Source organism: Clytia hemisphaerica, unplaced genomic scaffold (genome assembly GCF_902728285.1).
Source record: "Clytia hemisphaerica strain Z4C2 unplaced genomic scaffold, Clytia hemisphaerica genome assembly, whole genome shotgun sequence".
NCBI lineage: Eukaryota > Metazoa > Cnidaria > Hydrozoa > Leptothecata > Clytiidae > Clytia > Clytia hemisphaerica.
The window spans coordinates 632548-656658 of NW_027103566.1; the positions used below are offsets into that span (position 1 = coordinate 632548).

The following is a 24111-nucleotide window of genomic DNA, read 5'->3' on the forward strand; positions in this document are numbered from 1 at the left end:
CTACTATCAGCCCCAGTTACTTACCACCTCGATCAAATTTCCCAATCTAAGCTACTCACATTCGGCTGAGTCACCCGGTCAAAAATTAAAGGGTGAAATAAAAATGTACAAAAACTTTGAGGATGTAATGCAGGGCGTAAGTTCAAGAATACAACTAATAATATAATTTAACTAGTTATAGAAGAGAATGAAGATTACAGTGTGGCCGTAAGAAATCCTTTAAAACTTTACTTAATTTTACTTAAGAGTTTACAATAATTTTCCGGAAAAAATGTATACAGCAGACTACAACAGCCTCGTCTAAGCGATAAGAAATTTTACAGGAACCTTAGAAAAATTAAAATTTGTACTATTTAAGTTTCGACACTTTGGTAAAAAGTGAGACATCTTACTCAAAAGAAACAGATTAAAAAAATGTGGAAAATCTAATAAAATATAGACAACATTATTGAAAGATTGAAACTACAAAATATGTGATAAATAATTTTTAATTAAATTCAATTATAATTAAAATTGAAATGGTGATAAAGCTCTTTTTCTTTTAGAAATGTTGGATCCCATCCCATCTCCGAAAAACCCGCTAATAAATTAACCGATGTCCGTCATCAAATCAAAGAAATCATATTCTGGAATCTCATACCACTTCGACTTATGTTCTACAATCACTATCCTTTTCCTATTTGATTAAATAAGAACTGGAACCGAGTGTCGATTCTTAAACCATTGAGTCCAAGGACAACTCCAGGCTTAACTCCTCTAAGAGTGCAATTGTGGTAATAACCCTTCATTTTGAGGTGATGGCGAGATACCAAAAGATCGTTTATAGATTGCTGACTGATATTCTAGTTTTATTTAAAACCATGCATTAGTAGTAACTTGAGCTGCTCAAATTACAAGGATAGCTGTTTTTGACACCACGGAATTTCGACGTCAAAGCACTTTTACAGGGCCTTGAACTTAGAACGCCATGACTCATCAAAAAATGTTTCCAAAGCTAATGTTAGCAGAACTTCATTCCCCTGCACAAATTGCTCCTCTTACAGAATCTAGTTATCCAGCTGACGCGGGCACCATAGTATCGGCCATGTAAAACCCTGAATATTCAAATAAAGCTATTTGAGCTTTTCAACAACGTTATGTACGATCTTTCGTTATGCGAACATATGTTACATGCCGTCAACAAGGCATTGATTCAAGTGATAATATCATTCTAAGATCCTTCGTCAAACCACCCACCATTCGAGAGATTTATCCAAGACTATCATTGAAAAATATCCTATTCTAAACATATTTTCACATCGAGTCTATACAGAGTGTTATACTTTGGGCCAGTCTACACGTGAATGAATAATTCTGTTAACATGTTCGAAAGATAAAACGTGAATGTCGTGTTCTTCTAAGATGTCTTGTATTTCATCAGAATTTTCAGCTGTGGATACTTTGAGACGTTCCTTAATCAATAGTGCAGATCCAGCTAACAGGTTCAATAATATACAGGATTCACGTAATCTAAAAAGTGACAAAAAAATTGCAATATGGCCATTGTTGGATGCAGCTAAGAATTAAAGTTTACATTGAACACATTTGAATTCCCTCTTAAGCTAAGTGTCCACTGAAAAAAAAATATTTGTCGCAAGTTCATCGCAAACACTTTTTGACAAAAAATAAATCCAACTGAAAATCTACTTCTTCTTTTGGCAACAATTGAATTTTACCCCATCGCAAACAAAACCTGACAAAATGATAGATTCTTTATTTCATACATATGTCTGGATTTATTTTTTGCGACAAAAAGATTCGAACTAGTGGACAGCCAGCTTTATATGACAGATCGTTTTGATTTTTATTTATCACGGATAGATGCAAGAAAATGACTTTATGCTCGTTTGACGTCAAATCATCGCCAATTTGTAGTGTGAAGGCTTAGATAACGGACTTGCCCCGCAATGGACAAACCATTCCAGGCAGGGTGTCAAGGATGAAAATTAATAGACAATAAAGTGACCTTAACAAGGAAAGCTCTTACCTCTTAAAATAATTTTCAACTCGCAGCGTGTATTGACCGAAAAGCACATACAGATTCTTCTTGATATCAAACTGAAGTTGGGACGCGCCTCCTTCATTGAAATGACATTCACAAACAATCTGAAAAATCCATTTTGGAAATAGTTCTTAAAATCAATAATCAAGATTTAAACCGAGGCTGAAAATATCCCCACGATTCATTTAATTAGATCAAAGAATAAAAAAGTGTAAGTCTTCAAATTGTGTAAGGGAAATATTCACAAATTCATCATTAAATTGAAATAACTAAAATTGAAATTAATTGAGTTTGGATTGAAGGCTCTGATATGTTTGTTGTTATTAGAATCTAAAATTAATTTTCAAATCGATTTTTTGATTAAACTGACATATTTCAGAGTACTGGGAAAAACCTAAACAAAACCTCAGTGAAAAGTAGCTCGTCAATGGAATAACAAAATTCTCTCCATATTTTATCAAACACATCATGGTAACATTTCTCTTCAAGCGAATGTAGATGTTCTTTGATGAAAAGCATTAGACTGCATGCTCCAGAAGAAAGTGTTGGTATGACGTAATCCTTGATACGAGGTAGTGAGTGCCAGCTGATGAAACAAAAGTAATAATTGGATTGAGTTCTGTTATCTGGCAATCGTATTGAAAACGAGTTGAAATAAATAATTTTCAACTGCTCCGTCAAAGGATAACCCATGGCAGACAGATATAAAGATATTGTGCTTGCATTTGACCAAAAATATATCAAGAAAGAAATCACAAAGAATTCGAATGTCTTTCCTATGCCTATGGATACGAAACCTAAAACAAAATTGATTTTCCATCAAACCATAAATTTTTCTAAAGAAAAGATATTTGTATCCGACGGTTGTCACCGGTTTCGAAGATGGAGGAATATCTAAAACTTGTCAACGAAATAAAATTTTTTATTATATTATGGAGTACTTAATGGAATATCGAGCACTTTTGTATTCAACCAATTGAATAAACACAAAATGTTAAACATTTTTTGAAAATCAAGCAACGCTAAAACGAGGAGTTCAATGCAAGAGATATTACAAAACATCAATCAGTAACCTCTCTGCTTTGTAGGGTTTCAGTTTGTTTTTCAAACCATCCGTCATGTATTTAATAAGCCAATCGATCAATTCATCCAAAAATTTCTCCAACGTTTGAATCTCTGTATCAAAAGGTCTAGCAATATCTTCTTCTTCTTCAGCTTCGTTGTCCGATTCATTCGAATCTTTCGTGTCTCCATCGATTAGTATCGAAAGAAATCGCTAAAATGGGAAATTCAAACTTAATATTATGTTTTAATGGCATGATCTTAGCTCTAGTTTAGTTTAAATTGTTAGAGTAGGCAGAAAGAGGGCACAAAGTTGGTTGTTAAAATCTTTGCTTGGAAAGGTTTAAAAGAAGACATTGCATTGACGTCAAAAGAGGGCTATGCATCACTTTAGACAGCCCCCTTTATGCCCTCTTTAATTCACAATTAGAATAGGCAGGGCAAAAAGTGGGCCGTCTAAACTAGAGCTTAGTCTACGATACACTCAATTATTTCATTTATGTTTGTGTATTTAAAGGACACCATTTAACGTATCTCCTACCATTTTCTTACACAGCATTTTTAAACAAAAGAAAAAACAACTTTCCTTCCCTCCCTATGCAAGCACAGATTTTGAGAGATCCTTTTGTCAATTCTGCTTTGCCAACATAAGAGGAGCAGAGAGGAGAGCCTCCTTTCTAAAAAAAATCTTTAATTCAGATTTCCGTTCTTATATTATGAGGTACAATGCACGAGCACTTTCTAATCAAGAGCGCAAAAAACCATTCTAATAAAAGCAATACTCAAAAGCAAATTACTTTCAAATTGTCTAATGCCTAATGACTCACTTCTAGATTATTGGAAAATAGAAGGAAGAAGACTTTCGCTTTCAAATTTAATCAAAAGAAATCAAAATTCAAGAACAAATAAAATCTGATATTCCATCATCTTGATGGTCATGTAGGGCTCCTTTCAGTTGAGCACTATTGCAGACACTTTAAAACATTAACGTACAATATCGCTGGACCATTCTGTTAAAATGTGATGAAGATAGAAAGCTCCATTCATAATGGAACAATATGCTTGAGATTCTGGCCGAATGTGTTCCACTGATGCTTTTTGTTTCATTTCCAAAACAAAAGAATTGATGGTATCATTCAAAACCACCATGAATAATTTTTGTGATGATCGCTCACTGATGTTCTCATACCGATCTATAAAAATAAGGAATTTCATCAGAATCAGACAAAGAGAATCATATTCGTCGAGGAGAATACTACTGTAGTGTGCATGTTTGCGAGGTGACAGGTATGTCCAAAAGGGTCATGCATATAGTATGTAAGCAAACATTTTCCAATATTTGACACACCCTCCTGCTTGTACGCAGAGGACAATATAAATGACGTCATTCAAACAATAGACATACGCTTTTGCTAAACCCCCCTCTGCCCCTTTCACTGCGTACATACTATATGAGTGGCCGTATAACCAAAATTTGAAATTTCGTTTTAATATTAACAAAATTTGGGACAAATTTCCGCACAATATTCAATTTTCTTGATTTTGGTACCCAGATGGGGAATTAGTTAGCTCCAGTTTCATTGTTGGATTATTTTTTGCTTACTCATCATCATGGAAACCATGGTAACAAATTCTTCAACACATTTTGGCACGTAAAATGATAATTTCTTTTCAATAACAACAACATCAGAGAATTTGGGTTGCCAATTATTAGGTTTCTCAATTAAATCTGTGATAACTTCCATTGCCACTAAAGAAAGAGAAATTTGATTTAAATTGTCTATGATCATCATCATATTAAAGGTTCGGCAATTTAAAAAGTAATTATGATTTCACTCTTTAAATTCATTCGAAATTTACGGAAATTCATATGGTGTTTTTGTGAAATTTAAGTGAAATTTATATGGGAAACTTATGTGAAAACTACCGGAAATTTATGGGAAATTTGTATGAAATTTGTGTGAAATTATATAAAATTTAGAATTGCTAAACAAGTATGCCATTATGTTACTATGTTGCAAAGGTTCATTTCAATTTTAAAAGAAAGCAAGGATGAGGTTTTAGCTACTTAACAAATATAACCCGAAAAATTTCCCCCAAATAGAAGAGGCGTATGAATAAAGAGACGAGACATAAAGAATACAAACACTTCTTTTCCAGATCAATCCAATGTTTTAAGTTCTCTTCTTCCAGCAAGACTTTAATGCAGTTCATTTCTGGTTGTCCAGGAGTAAGCAGCTGCAGTTCTTTGTCGAATACCATAGTTTCATCGATGAGATGAGCAAGCAGAACGTCATCATCAAGACATTGTTTCAAGGTTTTACGTAGCTTCTCTTCGCAAAGGTCGAGTAAAATCTCTAAGAATTCATCCTTGGAAAATGGAAAGAAATTCTTTTTTTTTAATTTATATTCAAAGATTGATGAAATTAAGAACATTTTATCCATGTGATTGTCGTTGAAATCAATTTTAAAGCGTCGCAGACAAAACCCCACAAAAACACTGACAGCATGGGGTGAAAAAAAGTTAGGGACATCCATAAGGTTTAAAACATTTTTAGATGTTCTTATAAAAACGTATACCTTTAGACTGAACTCCTCATCTTTAGTACATTCTTTCAACAAAGGATTGATGTATCCTTCGATAAACTGCATATGATCACGCTTCCAATTCAGTATTTGTGTCAAAAACCATTCAGGCTAAAATAGAAAACAAAGTTTTTTCTGACTGGAAGAAATAGAAAGATGATAGATAAAAATTTGGGCTAAAAGACTTGTTCTTTTTCTCAACATGTCTCTGAATGTAGAGTAGTACTGTATTATGATTTAACAAAGACACTCAATAAAAATCTTTGGCAAGAACCTTTCGAGATTCTTTACCCATTTTTAATTAAAAACAAGAACCGCAAAGATGCGGATAAATATTTCCTTTACAAATGTTAAAAAATAATAATTGATGTCCTCAAAAGATTTCAAAGTGCTTTAAATCTCAGATAACATCAAGCAACACAAGTCCCTAAGAATTTCAAAATTCCATGTATGCTATTGCCAGTATTTACAGGATTATTCATAAGATGACTGTAGGTTCAAAGCTACGGATCACGGAATATATCCAAGCTGAACCCGACTGAGAACAACAATGCAGTAATCAAATTGGCTGGAACTTTAATTTTCGTTAGGTGGACTTTAAATGGATTTTAGTATTATGCTAGTGGTCACCCGGCGTCGCACCGCCAAGTAGAGTGTTGTTGAACACATCAAAAGATCTGATTATATAATTATTATTTTAAGCGCTGATTTCCAGAAATATTATGTAGCCAAAAAGGGCAAATATTTAAAATGAAAGAATGACAAAAAGGAGAATATTTCACAGTAAGAAAACCAAAGAAAATTTTATATATTTTCAAAATGAGATGAAATATTTTGCATTATACTTTCATATATAAAATATTGTAAAAAATGTAAAAATTTAAATTAACTTTTGGAGTTTTTTGAAATAATGTACGTGCTAAAAAGTAAAAATCTTTCAAAACAGGGAAACAATTTCATATTTTCCGACAGAATGAAAAAAAAAAAAATCTCATTTTTATAATACTGGGAAACATTTCATAATCTGGAAGAATGTCGATAGGAAAAAATTCCCCTAACAGAAGCCATTTTATGATTTCCAAAAGCATGCTGCAAGAGCAAAAAATGTCACATACATACTAGGAAACAATCAAAATTTCCAAAAAAATGTCAGAAAATAAAATAAATTGTCATGCCAGGAAATCACTTGAGTTTTCTTCATTTTTTAAATGCATGTGGAAGAAAATGTCAAGTTCACGATAAAAGTTTTCCACGTTTTGAATGCACGTGTAAGAAAATCTCCAAATTTATCACAAAAGTTTCCACATTTTAAATGTATATACCGTCAACTGCTTTAACTTGGGACGATTGGTCGAAACATGGGATTGTTTGATATCTGGTCTGTATTTTCACTAACTTGTTAAATCTCTTTGACAACAAATTTGTTTTGATAACTCCACCAAGTTTATCAATCATACTTCCTTTCATAACATGTCACGATAACTTTCACTAATAGCGCCGATTAGAGAATTAGAGAACCCCCGCTGCCTAACCGCCTATCGCCCGATGGGATTAACAAATAATGCGTGTGTAACTTGCTGCGCGAGTGACGTCAAACGCTCCATTGTTTTGCCATTTTTTTAATACGCCGTTCATTAACTCAAATCAAATAACTTTGGAGGTTCGGTGAAATGGTGGCCAAATTGCCGTCCCATGTTTTGTCAGATAGTCCAAGTTGGAGCAGTTGACAGTAAGAAAATCTCCAAATTCACGACAAAAGTTTCCACGTTTAAAACACACGTTGCAAAAGATCTCTAAATTCACAACTAAAGTTTTCCACATTTTAAAATGCACGCGGGGAAGAAAATCTCCAAGTTCAAGAAAAATTTTAATTGTTCATGTGAGGTGATTTCAAATTATTTACATCCATATTCAATGCAATAAACCTTTTACGAAGTATAACATAACATTCTTCATATTGGGGCTGTGGTGTTCCTGATCCGGTTATCAGCTTTAAAATTTGAAATTTATAACCGCAACGAGTTTTCACTAACTGTCACTATTCCCAGCAGTTAATTCATTGTTGTAGATAAAAAAAACCAAGGGAAATTCAATCATTAGCCAGTCAATTTTACTCCATGTTTAAATTTTTAGCTAAAATCAGTTCCTCAACCATTTCCATTGTTGCACTGTTGGCATTATTGCATTCGTTGGGTGCAAACTTTTTTCATATTGCAAGTATGTAATTTTTCAGGTATAACATGGTCAGATTTATTCACAGTCACTTGCCTTTGTACAATTTATGTAAATATACAAACAAAATTGAAGTTAGTTTGTTGTGAAAGTTGATGTCCTGTTTTTCCAAGACCAAGACTCAATCAAAAGAGATTGTATCATCTCTCATTCCAGCTCATTCCAAACAGAATGTAAACGAAACATCAATTCCAGAAAGGAATATTAAGAAAAGTTCACTATCGACCATTCCTTGTGAGAATCGTACAAGAATCATGATCCAATTCAACTCATCAAAGCATATAAACCAAAGCAAAGAAAAGTAGCGAAAGAGCAAAAGTTGTTGTCTATTTTCTGCCATCTTTGTTTTGACAGTTAGAAACAAAGCAGTATGGTCCGATCAACAATACGCTTCTGAAACGGCCGACGTTGTCCGATCGACAAGGAGAATAGAGGGCCGTACCGATATTTACCACGGACGTTTCTCGAAGAAATGACGTCTTCCGCCTCGAAAAAAGAACATTCTACTGTTTTTACCGCCGGAGCTTGATTTAAAAAGAAACTCATGTACAAACTCACGAAATTGACCAAAACCGAGCGTTAGACTTGAAGAAGAAGGAGAAGAAGGAGAAAAATTACCGTTTTAACAAATATTTCCTATATAGATAGGAAATATTTAAAAACAGTATTGTAAATCGGATACCATACTTAATGATATTTCAACGAAACATTAATTTACCTTAAGGGAACTTATTTTGGCGGGAACTAATTTTGGCGAATTTGGCGAATTTAGTCAAAATTCGCCAAAATTAGTTCCCGCCAAAATTAAATATTTTGCTCACTCGCCAAAATAATTTCCCGCCAAAATTATTTTTTTTTAAGATTTTTGCTGCTCGCTAAAATTAGTTCCCGCCAAAATAAGTTCCCTTAAGGTATGTCTAATATTTCACACAAGTATTTATAACAATTATAAACAAATCTTATAAACTTAATCAAACCTTTTCAACATTATTGGTATGTCTATCTCCATAAAAATGAAAGTGAAACCTCTTCTTGAATGGGTCAGTTAGTAGTAGCGTGACAAGTGAATACTTGCTGTCTATGGACCTGTAAAATAATGAAGATAATAATAAATTTTCAGAAAACTAGCATTTCTTTGTAGATATTTTTCACATTTGTAAAAGTCGTGAGCTCATAAGTCACTCCAATCTTCAATTCCAAGAAAACACCATGAAAGGGTATAATAATGTAATAATATTTTCCACTTAGTTCCGTGTGCAAACAGGTAGCCTGATTAAAAATTTTAGTTAGCGAAATATACAAAAATAATGAAACTTGATCATGGTAACAGAGAGGGTCTGTTTATGCATCAAAAGAAAAATACAGTACAGAGATTGTAGTTTGACAGCAATGGTGAGTAGATTCTTGAATTGCTCCTCAGTTTCTTCTTTCTGGTTGAAAACGGGAGCTGAAACGCCATTTGCAAACGGAAACTTCATTGTTGTCAAAAGCACGGATAATTTACTAAAAAAATAATGAAAAAAAATTGGGCTTACATTACAGTCTTTTACCATCCATTAGATGGTTGTATATTCCATCATTCTTTTGACAAATGTTGGTAAGGGCTTGCCTTTCTTTATGCCAAAAGTATTTATTTTTTTCAATAATTTTTAAACAAATTTGAAATTAACAAAGTTTCTTTTGAACTTCTGTTACCTATTTTAACAGGCAAAGATGGGAAGCAAAACAAAAAGTCACTGATCTCAATTATTAGGCCCATGTTCTAGGTTGTCAATTAACAACAATGTTTTTTCTATTTGTTCAAACAAAAAACTGTACATATTCATAATTTTCTGACTTAATTATCTTACCTTTCAATGGATGCTCTTAACTCTTGATACAGTTTCTCACAGACATCATATGAGAAATTTCTGAGATTTCCACAGGCTGACGACTGTAGTGCAGCACAAATTTGATAGAGTATATAATGTTGATCAACTGCATTTTTGATATCACTTGAATTAATGCTTTTCTTTACAGCAGAACTTAAACAAAAGATGGTTTAAAAAAATCATTTTCTTTCTTAGAGTTCACAATTATTCTTGGTTAACTCATTTGGATTTCTTTGACTGTAAGTTGTAAATTACAGACAAAACATTTTGTTATGTATTATCATCAACTAACCTCTGGGATTGAATTTTGTCTACCCATAATTTGTAACAGATTTCTTGTTCTAGTTGTTCATTTTGGATGACTTTAGATTCTAACTCATCTTTTGGTTTCGTAACAGTGTCAATGTGTGTTTGGTATTGTGTCAGAAGAGAAGTGATTTGCTCACTAATGCTCTCTAATTCTTGAAGTGTAGAGGTACATGTTTCGGACAGATTGTTTAAATCTCCTTCAGTCTTCACTTCACTTTCCTCAATCTGATAAAAAAAAAATACAAAAAGATTATATTGATTATTTTTATTATTGATTATCTCTGTTGGATCAAAAAAATTAGTTACTTAATGATTAAGGAATCACTGACTAACAGATATTTCCTCTTTTAACGCTAACAAAGGAAATTAAATCTTAATCAGTAATTCAGACCTTCCTATTATTTCCAACTTTAAAGAAATTTGTCCAGAATTAGATGAGGAATGACCAACTTACCAGACATGTTTGAATCCAAATCAAACTGTAATGCCTGCGTTAGATTGTAGTTGTTTGAAAATTTTTATCAAAATAACCCAAAAATGAACTTTTTTACTCAATATATTTTTTGGTTGAAAAAAAATATTATGATGCAGCATTTATTACAATCTACAACGTCAATACTTCTTTTGATGACATGTTTTTGGGTGCTAACAGTGCTAAAAAAACTTTTAAGTACTTTAAGTACATTTTCCATTGAAAGCATTACTATCGGAAAATTAAGAAAAATTATCATTGCCCCAACCTTGTCCCAGTGATCCCATGCTTTATTTACGTTACTGATTGACACCAGAGAATACCGTGTTGGCTGATGCGACTTCTCATAACAATACGCTGATGTTTTGTTTTTGAATTACGTAATCTTAAGAATACCAGGGTATTATCTATCGCTATCAGTAAGCATAAAAAAGCTGATAATGCACAGGGAATGAGGTTGTCATTGACGTTGACTTTTATATTGAACTATCATCAAACAGTCAGTTAGGAGCAAAAACTAAATAACACTTGTAAATGCAAGTTTCTTTCCATTTTCCAATCGAAAACAACCAAAAACATTGCGACTTTCCCCGAAGCGTCGGAGACCAAAACAAATTATCTTGCAAGATGAGGACGCCTTTTTGGATCAATTGTTAAGGCTATCTAAAATGGCGGACAGAGTTGTGGAAAGACAGAGTTGCGGAAAGACAGAGGTGCCTGCTGCTTCAAGGGTGGTAAGGCGGCAATCACAAATATATAGTGAACATATTTAATATCTGTCATTGTAGAAAAAGACTGTATTGATATATAAATAACTCAAACTGATAAAAACGAAAAAAGTGAAGAATATTTCTTTGGTATTTTTAATTTTTTAATTTTTAAATCATTCCAAAACAGAGGGTAATTTAGCAAAAAGTCAAAGGGAATTTGAATTGTGGTATGTGAAAGAAAAAACTAATCCGGATGAAGATAGAAGAAAAGTAATAGTGGAGAAACAATGAATTGCTAAAATCTTTTTGATAAGTACACTTTCGTACAATCATTTACACAAGTTCATCAAAATACATAAGAAATGTAGACAAGTACAAAAGCAAATACATTAAAAAACATACAAACACAAAACACCAACCAAAGTCTCAGACTTGTGACTGGCATAGTGACTTTCCACGTGTTTAAGGGCCCACACTCAGAAAACATAAAAGAAAAAGAAACCGACCAGCAGCTTCCAAACAAATAACAAACAAAAAACAGACACTGCAACAAAATACAGTACAAAAGGGCAAAAAGACACACTGTAACAACTTACCACATACACTACAGGTGAAGCAAACAACATCTCACACAAAAATAGAAAAAATCACATAAAAATTAAAAACAAAAACAAAAAAACTGTCAAACACAGAATCAGAAGTTGGACGAGAACCTGGTTGGGCGTAAAAGGAATGCAGAAAATGAATAACTCCGATGCTATTATCATCATAATAATTTGAAGAAAAAAAAGGAAATTTACAATTTGAAAATATATAAAAATTCTTTCGACGGTTTTCCCATACTTCCTAAAACAGTCGGAAAAACATTTGATAACTGGTTTCAAATTACAAACTTTAAACACTATGACCTTTGAAACAAAATGACGCTTGTTATGATTTAAACAAAGTCAAAATGCTGCAAATGCACTAGAATCGGAAGTAAAAAATTAGCTATATAATAAAATTTTTTAGGGAAGGAAATGCTTGGAAACATCATCGACAAAAAAAGTCTGACGAATTTACCAGCTCTCCGAGTCGGTTGGGCAGGCGACGTGAAACAAAGATATTTGTGATTGTCGCCTAAACGCTAAAAGTAAAACTTCGATTTTTGAAGACGCCATTATGATTTTTTGAAAAAAGTGAAAATCTTGAAATTCATTTTGCTTAAATACTTTACTGAAGACTTCCATCTCTGAAAATTTCAGACGTGTGAATCAATTAGCTTGTAAAGTTTATGAACTTGCAAAATTGGCCTTAAAAAGCATTTTGCTACCCAAAATCGGCTTAAAACAGCTCGTTTAGGGCTCCAACGGGCACAATTTTCAATCCAATATGATTATTTTGTTGTTTCTTCATAAAATTTAGTACAGCAAGTAAAAAAAATAAGATTTGCAATAGTTTTGACATATTTACAGGCCTGAAAAGGCCAGAAAATGCCATTTTTTGGTAAAAAAGCCCCCCCGGGCAGTTTTTTGGGCTGGAATTCGTCAAAAATGCATAAAATTAAAGAAAAATGTTTTTAAATGTCTTCTATCATTATATGGAACAGAAAAAACACCAGGCAAAGAAGATCTGAAGATACCCCCCAAAAAAGTTACTCTACCCCCTACCCCTAGTATGAAGAGTTAGGTTGTAGGTCTATACTGTTTAACTTCTACAATTTCAATATATTATCTTCTACCGTGAGATTGGGTAACTTGCATCAGTTGAGGCTAACATGCATAGCCCTCAAATGAAAGACCTGGCTGGTCATCAGTCAGACGTGTTTAAGATAAAAACTGCAATTATTGCTCTTTTCAGAAATTGTTGCCCAAAACGGCAATTTTTTAACGATGAAATGCTGAATCAGCAAAATGTGTTGTCCTTTTAAGGGCAAAGATGTCAGAGTGTTTGAAAATAGTAAAATTGCATTGAGGGAAAGGTTTTTCGGATTTTTAAAAGTATTTTTTTCAATTTTTCGTTGCTCAATAACATGAAAAGTTCTAAAATAATGTTAAAAGATCCTGCATCAATGCCGAAACACAGCCAGAAAGAGATAAAAAAAACCCTGATGTAAATTTGTTTACATATGACTCGATTTTGCTATCTGCATTTCCAAAACCAATTGAAAACAAAACTAAATGAGGAACAGTGGGCCTACTTATCGCGAAGGTGTCAAATACCACGTGTTCAATAATAAAATTAAGTTTTATTTGCAAAAACGGCAATAATTGCCGAAAAGAGCAATAATTGCAGTTTCTATCTTAAACACCCAACTGGTCATTAAAATTCAATTACACAGCTCCGCTCGCAGCTCTACTCTACCATTGTTTTTTATTTAACTTTGTATATTAATGACCGGTCAGGTCTTTTATTTGAAGGCTATGCATGTTAGCCTCCACTGATGCAAGTTACCCAATCTCAGGGTAACTTCTAGCCAGACGCCCGCGCTCGATAGGATCAATCATCCGAACGGCTTGATGACGGATCGATATGTGATCGATGGATTACTTAACGATCCGGATAGGAGATCGATGGAAGATTCGGCCATTAAAAAGACTTAAAAAGTCTTGAGTATCGATCCTTTAGTTGATCCATTATCGAGCTAGTATTTCAATCAAGTATACCGATTCGTCATTGATCGTTAATCAATTCGACATCGATCGTTAATGGATTCGTCATCAATCGTTAATCGATTCGTCATCGATCGTTAATCGATTCGTCATCGATCGTTAATCGATTCGTCATCGATCGTAAATCGATTTGTTATCGATCGTTAATCGATTTGTCATTGATCGTTAATCGATTCGTGATGCATCGATCGTTAATCTATTCGTGATGCATCGATCGTTAATCGATTCGTGATCGATCGTTGATCGATTTGTTATCGATCGTTAATTGATTTGTCTATCGATTGTAAATCAAGTATGAGTCGATAGGGTCGATAAGATTGATAAAAGATCGATGATAGATCGATAAATAATCGATAACTAAGTATCTATCCTCTATCTGTCTATCGATCTCCTATCCGGATCGTTAAGTAATCCAGCGATCACATATCGATCCGTCATCGAGCCGTTCCAATGATCGATCCTATAGACCACTTCTCACTTGGTTTGGTTTGTTTTTGTGATCTCGCTAAAGCAAAAAACGGTAAAAATGACACTAATTTTTTTATGAGTACTGTAACAATTTTTTGGATAGCGGCCGTGTACAGGAGCTTGCCAAATAGACCTTTTTTCAAAGAGGACGTCCTGCTGAATAATTATGTAGTCCAGCCATAAAAACAATGATAGAGCCATGCATAATTACTGTATCATGCATATTGTAATAATTATGCATGGTTTTATCATCGTTTTTCTGCTGGACTACATAATTATTCAACAGGGTAGCCTCTTTGAAAAAAGGTCTATGTTCCTAATTGACAGTCATCAAGAACTTTATGAAAGCTTCCCTGTTGATAGGTATTCAATTGTTTTTTTTTTGTTTTTTATCATAATAAACTTCTTGGCCAATTGGTGATCAAGAAGTGACCTGCCTGGCCTGACTGAAACACTTTGCAATTGGATGAAAACAAAATGCTTAACTTACTGCTGTTTTCAAACTTGTCTCCTGCTTTTGATAATCAATGAAAACTTGATCAACATTCTTCAAACTTTCATAATCTTCAGAAAATAGTTCATCAAATAAATTTGAAACTTCTTTGGTCATGTGTGTGTTGTCCGCCATCTTTTTCGAATGTTAATAACACGTTCCAATCCTTCAAATTTATAAACTTTCGAAAACTAGCCAATTCTACCATATTTTACACTGGTCTTTGGGGGTTTCAGTTTTCATGTTTGCCTTTTCTTTTTCCTCTTGGTCATTGCTTACTGTTTTTCAGATTTTTCATCTTAAAATATATTTGATTTCTATTATATGTATATCCAAATAAATTTGTGATTTACCTATGAAAATTGATAATTATGAATTCTACCATATGGGGACCTGGGGACCATATGTTACCTTGGAATATCGCAAACCTCTTCAAAACAGGAGCTGGGCCTAGATTCATTTAGCAGATAGGATTTATTCAAGTTTGTTTACGTTTTAGATTCAAAGCGAGGCTCTTTAAAAAGAATAGTTGGGTGATCAAAATGATGTAAACAAATCTGGACTTCATGACTTTATGACTTTTAAAAATCACTAAAATCTCTGCATAAAACTGTCATCTGGACAAGCAACTTAAGTGAAACAAATGAGGTAAGAACATAGATGTGTTATATTTAAAGAGCTCGATTTCTTTCTCTTATCTTTCTTTATATTCTGAGGACTTTATCTCTTAAAAATATCTCTTTATTTCTTATCTTTATCTCCTCTCTTTGATTTGTCAACTATTTTATTGATTTTGGATGAGGTTTTCAGTACAGTGACAACTTTTCTTTGTTGTACTCCTGGCATATTGATTGTAATTCTATATGACAATAACATTTAGCCTCTTTTCATTTTGGATTTCGCCTTGATACACTCTGCACTGGTTCTAATTCTATTTCTATTTGTGACACTCTCAACCCAACCCTCCATTTTATCGTTAATCTTTTAACACAATTCTATTTGGTGCATTGATTGGTTACATTTTGAGTCTCATCATCGATCAAGGTTTTGGCAGGTGATGTCATTTTTTGTTGAAGTTTGGTGGTTTTTCTCATTTTTTTGTAGATTTGTTAAAATTTCTCCATTTTTTTAAAATCCGAAGTTTTATGACAACCGTTCTGCTCTGACGTCAAGTAAAAATATCTTCAGCATGTCCCATATACTTTTAATGGTACTGTAAGTTGGTCTAGTGTCAGCAACATTCCTCTTCTAATTTCAAAATCCTTCTTTAGAAATAGGAATAATAGGAAGGTCAGAATCACTGTTGGAATCCCTCAACTGATTGCTATACCGACACTAAAGAAAATTAGTTTCAGCGATTCCAACCTTCCTATTATTCCTATCTCTAAAGTTAAAGAAGATTGTCAAAATTAGATGAGGGATGTCAACATTAGACTAACTTAAGGTATGTATTTCCACATGGCAAATGCATCTTATTTTTCGAAAACCTCAAAACTGTACAAGTGACTCCTCAAAAGTGGATGCCCAGGAAAAGTTTTCACATTATTTAATTTTATAGATTTGAATCTTTGAGAACAAGGTGGATGTGCTTAAACCTAGCGTAGAAATTCAGGCGTTAGAATGGTGATGCTCCTCTCTTCTTGAAAGGCTTTGACTTACAGTACATCAATATCTTAATATCTGCTCCTTACGCCAATACACCAAAAGAAGTAATTACTCTTTCACTCTGAATATCTTTGGCGTACTGTACACCATTTCCAGACTGGCTTAATACTTAGGAGCTTAGTATCTCAGGATAAAAAAAGCCTCAAATTGTTCCAATAAGGCCTAGAACCCACTGAGCCCTACCAAAATTAAATAATATAATGGCGATACTTTTGAGCAGGCTGGATACTTCTTTGCTGAGAATTAGCACATTTGCTACTTTGATTTTTGGGGCGGGCTTGGAAAGTTCCCCTGAGGAGGGGTTTTTTTGCTAGATATTTGAATTTTTGTAGAAATTTTGTGCATTTTTTCCTTCGGTAAATTTGTGCAGGACCTATTGTTTTGTTTTTAGGCTTTGGGATGAATTTCCCCCTATTTCTGGAATTTGGGGGGGGGCCTCAGGGTGCCTGCATAGTTGTGATACATGGCTCCGACTGGGGTTCTAGGTCCCCCCGCTAAATTTAGGTCCCCCCTAAGAACAAGGTCCCCCCCAGCCTGATAAAATTTTAGGTCCCAGTATAATAGGGGAAAAATTTTTGATATATAATTTTTTTTCAATGTGAGTTTTTACCATTTAGTCAATGAAAACACAAGTAAATAAACAGTAAAGTAAACTAGTAGTAACTTAACATTATACAACTTATGCACCCTTGAGTTCTTAAAATTGCCCTCTGAAATAGTGCCAAGAGGCAGTTTCCAAGATTAATTTTCCCTGACTTTTGGTAAAAAATCCACCCTTTTCCCCTGACAATTATCATGATTATTTGGAAGACCCACCATGGTTGGGTCCGACAAGAAAAATTTTGAAAAGAGGAGATTCCTAGATTGGCTAAAAATCATCAAATTCAAGGCATTCTGGAAACAAATTCCCTGACTTTTCCAGGTTTTGCCTGACTTTTTCTAAAAGTAGTCCTTTTTCCAGGTTTTCCAGGTTTTCCCTGACCGCTGGGAACCCTGCAAGGATTTCCAAAGCTCTATTTACATGTGTGTGCACTTCTAAGGATCAGATCACACTTCGCATGAAGACATAAAGGTTTTTTAGAGAAATTAAAAACAGTAAAGAAAAAAATTTAGGAAGTGTTATTTAGCCCCCACAGTTACATAAAATTATGCAGGTCCCCCCCCCAAGATAGAGCTCCCCCCGCCTGTCAGGCAAAAACAAACAGCTCCCACGTATATGGCAAATTTGAGGTGTAGCTCCCCCAGCTCAGGCGGGGGGGGGGTGCGAGCCATGTGATATTTACCAGTACCTTTGATCTGGAGTATATAAATTAGTGCAAGATCAAGAGGTTTCACATTTGACTCTAATTGTCTGTCCGTCTGATGTATCAATCAAGAATGTATTTTGTCTAGTTAGAAGACACCTGGAAATATTCTTTCTGAGCTGTAAATTGAAATCATTCTATTCTATTTTTTTTTCGAAGACACCATCATGAGTTTTGATAATGACTTCAACAAATATGACTCAATCAATGTAACACTTTCAGATGTCTTGGATGTGAATCTTGGAGTACAATTGAAAGAAAAACAACAAATATTATCTACCAGAGAGAAAAATTTTGATAAGGTTTTTGCACCTAGTACACCTGGCCTTGAGATTCGAGTTCCTTGTACAACACCAATTTCTGATGATGATTCTTCGGACTCTTATGAAAGTGATGATGAAGGTTTAATACCAGTTCTTCCGTTTGTGATGGTAAATAAAAATCAGAAACATTTATCTCAAAATAACAAGATGATTTTAAAGAAAATACATGAAAAAAACTTGTCCGTTTCTTCAAAAGCTATCAATGACAGAGAACGTTTAACAGAAAAGCAAACGGCAAAAATTGCCAAATGTTCTAGTATTGTTAAATGTAAATGTGAGTGTCACATTACAAAACCATCGAATGTGAATAAGAAGACCAACGAGTCATCTAAATCAAAAGAAATTCGTCCTTCATCAGCTTTATCAACAAAGGAATTCACTTTTTCATTGCCCAATGAGCGACTGAATGTAAGGAAACAAAATAAGCCTCCTATGATGAGAAGATCGTTTTCAAGTCAGAATTTACGACCAACTAGTCACTATACGAAATATTCTTCAAATCGACCTTATTCTGCACTACCACGTACATCAGAAAAACCAAAACAGTTACTGATTCCAAAAATATTGAACATTCAACCATCAGTTATGTTGAAAGGACATTCACTCCCAGTTGGAAAACACACAGTCAAAACATTGAACTACATGCATCATCTTCATCAGAGAGAGCGAACATTATCAAAAAAGATAAATCATCAACACAGTGAAATTGAAATTTGTAAAACTAATAATAGTTTTGAGAGTTTAAGTATATCACCATCAACTAGAGCAAGTACTCTTAATACCAATAACGTAAAAGATAATTGTGACTTGAATACAAACCAAGGTCATAGACTTTCTAAACATCAACTTGGAGAAGACATTCAGAATGTTGCTACAGTGAATGATTTCAATACTAATAAGGAACCACAAGAGGAAGTTGTCGACCATTATTATGTGGAAAAGGACGAAAAACATTTCAAACAATTACCAATACAAAGATCTATCAAAAGTGCCAAGAAACAAGTTCAGTTTAATACAAAACCACCAAGCTGAATTATGTTCAAAAATGATTAACCTCACTAATCATTGCTAACAGTTAATGGGTTTTGATGGACTATCGAGAATCAATAACAACTAACAAAATGTCCAAAAGATTTAAATCAAGACTTAGTAAGTTTTATTTTGTCAATACTTACTATATACTAACTTTGAGCTCACATTGAGTCTTAATAAAAGTATAATTTGTTCATGGTATTTTAGCAGATTTTAACACGGGAAAAACAAGTGTGCAGTTTTCTTTCTATTTTTAGAAGAATGTTTAAAGTTCATCATAACTAAAACAACCAGAAGACTTGACCCGGTTAAAAACTTAAGTCAGTGGAGATTGAATTAGGGAACCATATTATTTTGTTTTTAATAAGCGATTTCAATCAGTATAATTGTTTAAAACTTCAGCTCCGAGTTTTTGACCAATCAGTGAATTCCAGTCCAGTCCAGCTTTCACTTTTATAAGGAAGATAGTATTTTTAGTGGTGATGGAGATTTTGCATAGGTCTTACCGGGTTTGACAGTTAAATGAAATTTAATAATTTATTGTTACTTTTTTTCAGCGTGTTCTACATGTTCATCCAATAATTCATGTCTCGAAGAATTGGCTTAATCAACAAAAAAGGTATATGATTCATCTTTTTGACTAAACCTTATTGTCGTCAAAGCAAATAGTTTCTATCAAACATAGAGAATAATAGATTTAACATGTTCGTATTTGGAAAGCATAGAGATTTTATTTCTTCCCTCGAAAACCCATATTGGTGAGGTTAAGTAAATCGGTAAAATCACGACGACGAACGAAAATTTAACAGGCTAGTGAGTTTCAACCAATCAAATTTCGTATTTTCACTAGCCTTTTACATTTTTGGTCCGTCGTCGTGATTATCCTTGTATGCTTAACTTCAGTATTGATTAAGATATGCACCACTGGAGAGTCTTCCAAGAATTTTCAAAAATTCCACCCAATACGTCACTTTTTCTATTGTTTCTATTGTATTGGGTGAAAAATTTGAAAAGTTTTCAGAAGACTCTCCAGTGGTGCATATCATAAATACCGTCAACTAAGGGGTCTCCACTTTAAAAAGTCCTTCTCAACTGTCAACTATCAAAATAACATCACTCAACAAAAATTTTGAGCATAAACTTTCGTTCTCTTAAAAAAATGACCAGTGCTATGTGATACATAAGTAAGAAGTAACTGAAAAATGTAATTATTTTATTTCCTTGAAGCGAAGGTTCCAAATTCCTTTATCTTTGTTCATATCAATCACTATAGAGGCTCACTAAAATAGCTTTTATTATACTTTTCCAGTTTTGACTTTTAACGGTATATATACAAAATGTTATTGAGTGCTGCAATAAGACAATCGTCAATTATTTAGATATTACTCTTAACCTTGAAGATGGTTCATTCAAGCCTTACCTGAAACCAGACAACAAACTTCAATATATAAATACTCAATCAAACCACCCTCCAAACGTGATCAGGCAAATACCCAAAACGATCGAACAACGACTGTCAAATCACTCATCCAATGAACATATCTTCACCGAAGCCAAAAAACCGTACGAGAAAGCGTTGAAAGAAAGCGGCTACAACGTCGAACTTTCGTATAAGCCAACCAATCCAAAGAACACACAGCCAAAAAATCGCAAACGCCACATCACATGGTTCAACCCGCCATATAACAAGAACGTCGAGACGAAAATTGCCAGAAGATTTTTGCAGCTTATTGACAAACACTTCCCGAAACACCATAAATTCAACAAAATCTTCAATCGCAATACCGTTAAAGTAAGCTATAGCTGCACCAAAAACATCAAAAGCATCATCCAGAGCCACAACAAAAGCATCTTGAAACGCGACACTAACGGTAACGAGATCCCACCACAGTGCAACTGCAGGGTGAAAGCATCTTGCCCCCTTAACGGCTCATGTTTGGTGGAGCGTTCAGTTTATCAAGCAACGGTCACCTGCGATGACGAACCAGATTACGGTGAAAAGTTCTACATTGGGTTAGCCGAACCTAAGTTCAAGAAACGATACGCCAACCACAAGTCATCCTTCGCCAACGAAAAGTACGAAAAAGAAACTGAACTTTCCAAGGAGATTTGGAGGTTGAAACGAAAGAATCGTGCCCCAAAAATTACTTGGAAGACAGTCCGTAAATGTCCACCGTTCAATCGTGCTTCGCTGAAATGTTCACTCTGCCTTAGCGAAAAATTAGAAATTGCCACATTCGACCAACCCGAGAAACTGTTAAATTCAAGGAATGAACTGATCTCGAAATGTCGGCATGTGAATAAGTTCACCCTCAAACTCCACGACACCAAAGACTGAAATGACGTCAATTACTTTGACGAAGACTTTACAGTGTACAGTATATTTTTGTAAACTTGAAACGAATTTTTGTATAGAATTTTTGACTGAAGATCGTGACGAAAAGTTGCGTGAAACTTTGAGTATCAAACAATTCTTATCTCAACTTCAATTTATTGTGTACAAAATGTTTACAAATTCTAGTAACCTACAGTACATATTAAAACCAAAATCAATACATATGGCGACCACGTCTGAGTTTTTCATAATCATTCATGATGTCTACCAGTTGATGTTTTAAACTCTTCATCTCTCTAGTGACCTAGTAGAGAAAAAAAAGTAGTTTTTAAGAAAAAAAAGCATGGATGAAGATTGGTTCTCTGAAGGTCTATTATTTTCTTGCTAAAAATCACAGAAAGTTTAAACTTGAGTTTGTTAGTTCAAAGTAGATTTGGTTTGATTTGGTTGATTCATTCAAAGTACACGTTTTTTATAATAACATACTTTATAAGAACATGAGGCTTCGATGGCCAAAATATTGAAAACAAGCGCAAGACAATTGAGACTTCACGATCTCCAAAATACCGGCAATTTTTTAGATAACTGCAGAAAAACACTCTCGAAATGGTGAAAATAAGAACATTTTAGGAACATTTTTATATAGGCTTAAATCTTAAAAAGTTAAGAACATCCGCAGGCTGCAAAATTTTGAATGCTCTTATAAAAAAAAACATGTATACCCCACCCGTTAACGGTGTTGCGGTAAATTAAGACTCCGGGAGATTAGGACCTCAAAGTCATGATTTATGACTTCAAGAGCCCTGGCGAAATTCATTGGATTTTCGCCTTTTTGTTGGTAAGGCGAGACCAAATTAATTTCGTAGTTTTCCCGGTTTTAGGAAGGAAAATCTTTCTTTCATATTTTCTAGGGGTTTAACTTATAAGGAATAGATTTGCACTGTGTCAATGGAATAAGAATTAATCGACCTCTGCTAATTCCATACTATCCATTCATCATCATCATCATCATCCTTCGATCTATTAGATCTATTAAAGAACAAGTTTTTTTGAAACAACAAACTAAGAACATAAGAAGCTTCTAAGAATAACATAAAACTCAAAAAAGTCCTTCAAAAACTGAAAATAAGAAAGGTGGCATCAAATCCAAAAGCCCTTTATTCAAGTCATTCGTGAAATTATTTCATATAAAAAAAATAGAATTGAAACATTTTTACTGAGTCCTAATTGCCCTCCCCGATCTTAATTTACCGGGCATATAGGACCCCGAAGGGTCTATATTTTCCGGGAAATCAGGACTTTAAAGTCCTAATCTCCTGGGTCTTAATTTACCGCGACACCGGGGGAAAGGTAATTCAAAAATAACGATTCTACTTACTCTTTTCTTCAGGTATTCAGATACTAATTCATCTTCTAATAATTCATTGGATGATGCTAACAAGTTGCTGACGTCACGTTTCCCACCGACAAGAACCGTATTAGGTGCTGTAATGCATTGTACGGAGTAGAAAATGGTTAATGTGAACATGGTGATTAATATAAAATGACTCATGGTTTGTTTGGTTAGTTTGTTTTGTTTTGTATACCTGAAAATGAACTGAAATCTATAACATGGTGAAAAATCAGAACTTAAAATTGGTGTTACATGTAAAATAAAAATGTTCTAAGTGGTTCGGGATAATTAGCCGATGAAAAGAATTTCATTTATCGTTCTTTTTTTTCAAAATCTCAAGCCTATTTTGGTGAAAAGAAATGTATGCTGAATCGGTCACGGCTGAATTTGTCTCCATCTCATTACTGAAACCTCTTTAATTGGAAAGCACTTAATTACTCTCCCTTTACCTTCACAAAACCTAAAAACAGACTCGAATCTCTTATAAACGTACCGTAAGGAACTTGGCAAGAGAAAAATTTACCCGCACGTTTGCTTAGAGACTCGAAAGTATTCGAATTTGTTCATTTGAATTTGTTCAGTTTTATGTTTCTTAAGTTTTTAAAAGAAATTTTTACTCATTCTTAAAAATGTTGCTCTTTTTGTTTAGTTGTTGAGGAAAAAATGTTTATGAAAAAATGAGGATATGAGGAGGTTTAAAATTCATAAGAAGTATGGATAAAAGAAACAGTCTCCGTCATGAATTTTGAACACCCTCAGACTCTCCACTGCATCCTTCCGAGAAAATTCTAGTAATTAGTTACTATATAGTATCTGTCACGTTTTCTCGTTTTCTGTAGCACGCAGTCCTTTCTCAAGCTACCCTTTGTACTTAATTGTAGGGGGTGGAATAAGCAGGGGGTTGGTACTCTGGGAGAAAATCCATCAAATGGGATGGGGCCAATATTAAGAGATTTTAGGGTGATTTTCCCAAAAAACACTAGGAAAATGAAGGTTTTGGCACTTTTTCAAGAAAATTTCATAAATGGGGGGTCATTATAAAATGCTATTGGAGTGATTTTTTTCCTAAAAAATTGCAAAATGCCCCCTCCCCCTTACAAATAAGCACAAAAGAATACCCTTAAAGTTTTAAAGTACCCCACAAAGTTGTCATGGCCATTTTCA

The 24111-nt window shown here is 33.9% G+C and overlaps 2 protein-coding genes across 7 annotated transcripts; one reads left to right on the forward strand and one right to left on the reverse strand.

Moving 5' to 3' along the window:
• Nucleotides 1–547: 547 nt before the first annotated feature.
• Nucleotides 548–15102, reverse strand: LOC136801006 (RAD50-interacting protein 1-like). The gene is made up of 13 exons (XM_067057626.1): nucleotides 14893–15102; nucleotides 10085–10326; nucleotides 9772–9945; nucleotides 9290–9424; nucleotides 8899–9007; nucleotides 5684–5800; nucleotides 5251–5473; nucleotides 4707–4853; nucleotides 4097–4296; nucleotides 3115–3317; nucleotides 2447–2627; nucleotides 2027–2145; nucleotides 548–1509 (listed from the first exon to the last, which is right to left on the reverse strand). Exons 1-13 carry the CDS (start codon nucleotides 15028–15030, stop codon nucleotides 1317–1319), a joined length of 2181 nt encoding a protein of 726 aa, XP_066913727.1. The 5' UTR covers nucleotides 15031–15102; the 3' UTR covers nucleotides 548–1316.
• Nucleotides 14719–23510, forward strand: LOC136801008 (uncharacterized). Of its 6 annotated transcripts, XR_010845785.1 has the most exons (5): nucleotides 14719–14765; nucleotides 15395–15543; nucleotides 18024–19336; nucleotides 19777–19838; nucleotides 22945–23510. XR_010845785.1 is itself a non-coding variant. In XM_067057629.1 (4 exons), the coding sequence occupies exons 3-4, from the start codon at nucleotides 19805–19807 to the stop codon at nucleotides 21555–21557; spliced, it is 993 nt and encodes a 330-aa protein (XP_066913730.1). In that variant the 5' UTR covers nucleotides 15376–15543; nucleotides 18024–19336; nucleotides 19777–19804; the 3' UTR covers nucleotides 21558–21708. The 6 variants fall into 5 exon arrangements, 2 of the variants coding, with proteins under 2 accessions (XP_066913730.1, XP_066913731.1); XR_010845786.1 differs by lacking the exons at nucleotides 14719–14765; nucleotides 22945–23510 and adding an exon at nucleotides 20599–21708 and having other exon boundaries at nucleotides 15376–15543; XR_010845784.1 differs by lacking the exon at nucleotides 14719–14765 and having other exon boundaries at nucleotides 15376–15543.
• The last annotated feature ends 601 nt before the right edge of the window (nucleotides 23511–24111 follow it).

Bases quoted from the DNA above. Each gene is read 5' to 3' on its own strand.
- LOC136801006 (XM_067057626.1), bottom strand. From the start codon at position 15,030: ATGGCGGACAACACACACATGACCAAAGAAGTTTCAAATTTATTTGAT. The intron at 2,628-3,114 runs GTTACTGATTGA...TTGTTTCATCAG, and splicing joins AAACCCTACAAAGCAGAGAG to CTGGCACTCACTACCTCGTA. The intron at 2,146-2,446 runs GTTTTGTTTAGG...TGGATTTTTCAG, and splicing joins ACGAGCTACTTTTCACTGAG to ATTGTTTGTGAATGTCATTT.
- LOC136801008 (XM_067057629.1), top strand. From the start codon at position 19,805: ATGTCTCGAAGAATTGGCTTAATCAACAAAAAAG. The intron at 19,839-20,598 runs GTATATGATTCA...TCAATTATTTAG, and splicing joins TGGCTTAATCAACAAAAAAG to ATATTACTCTTAACCTTGAA.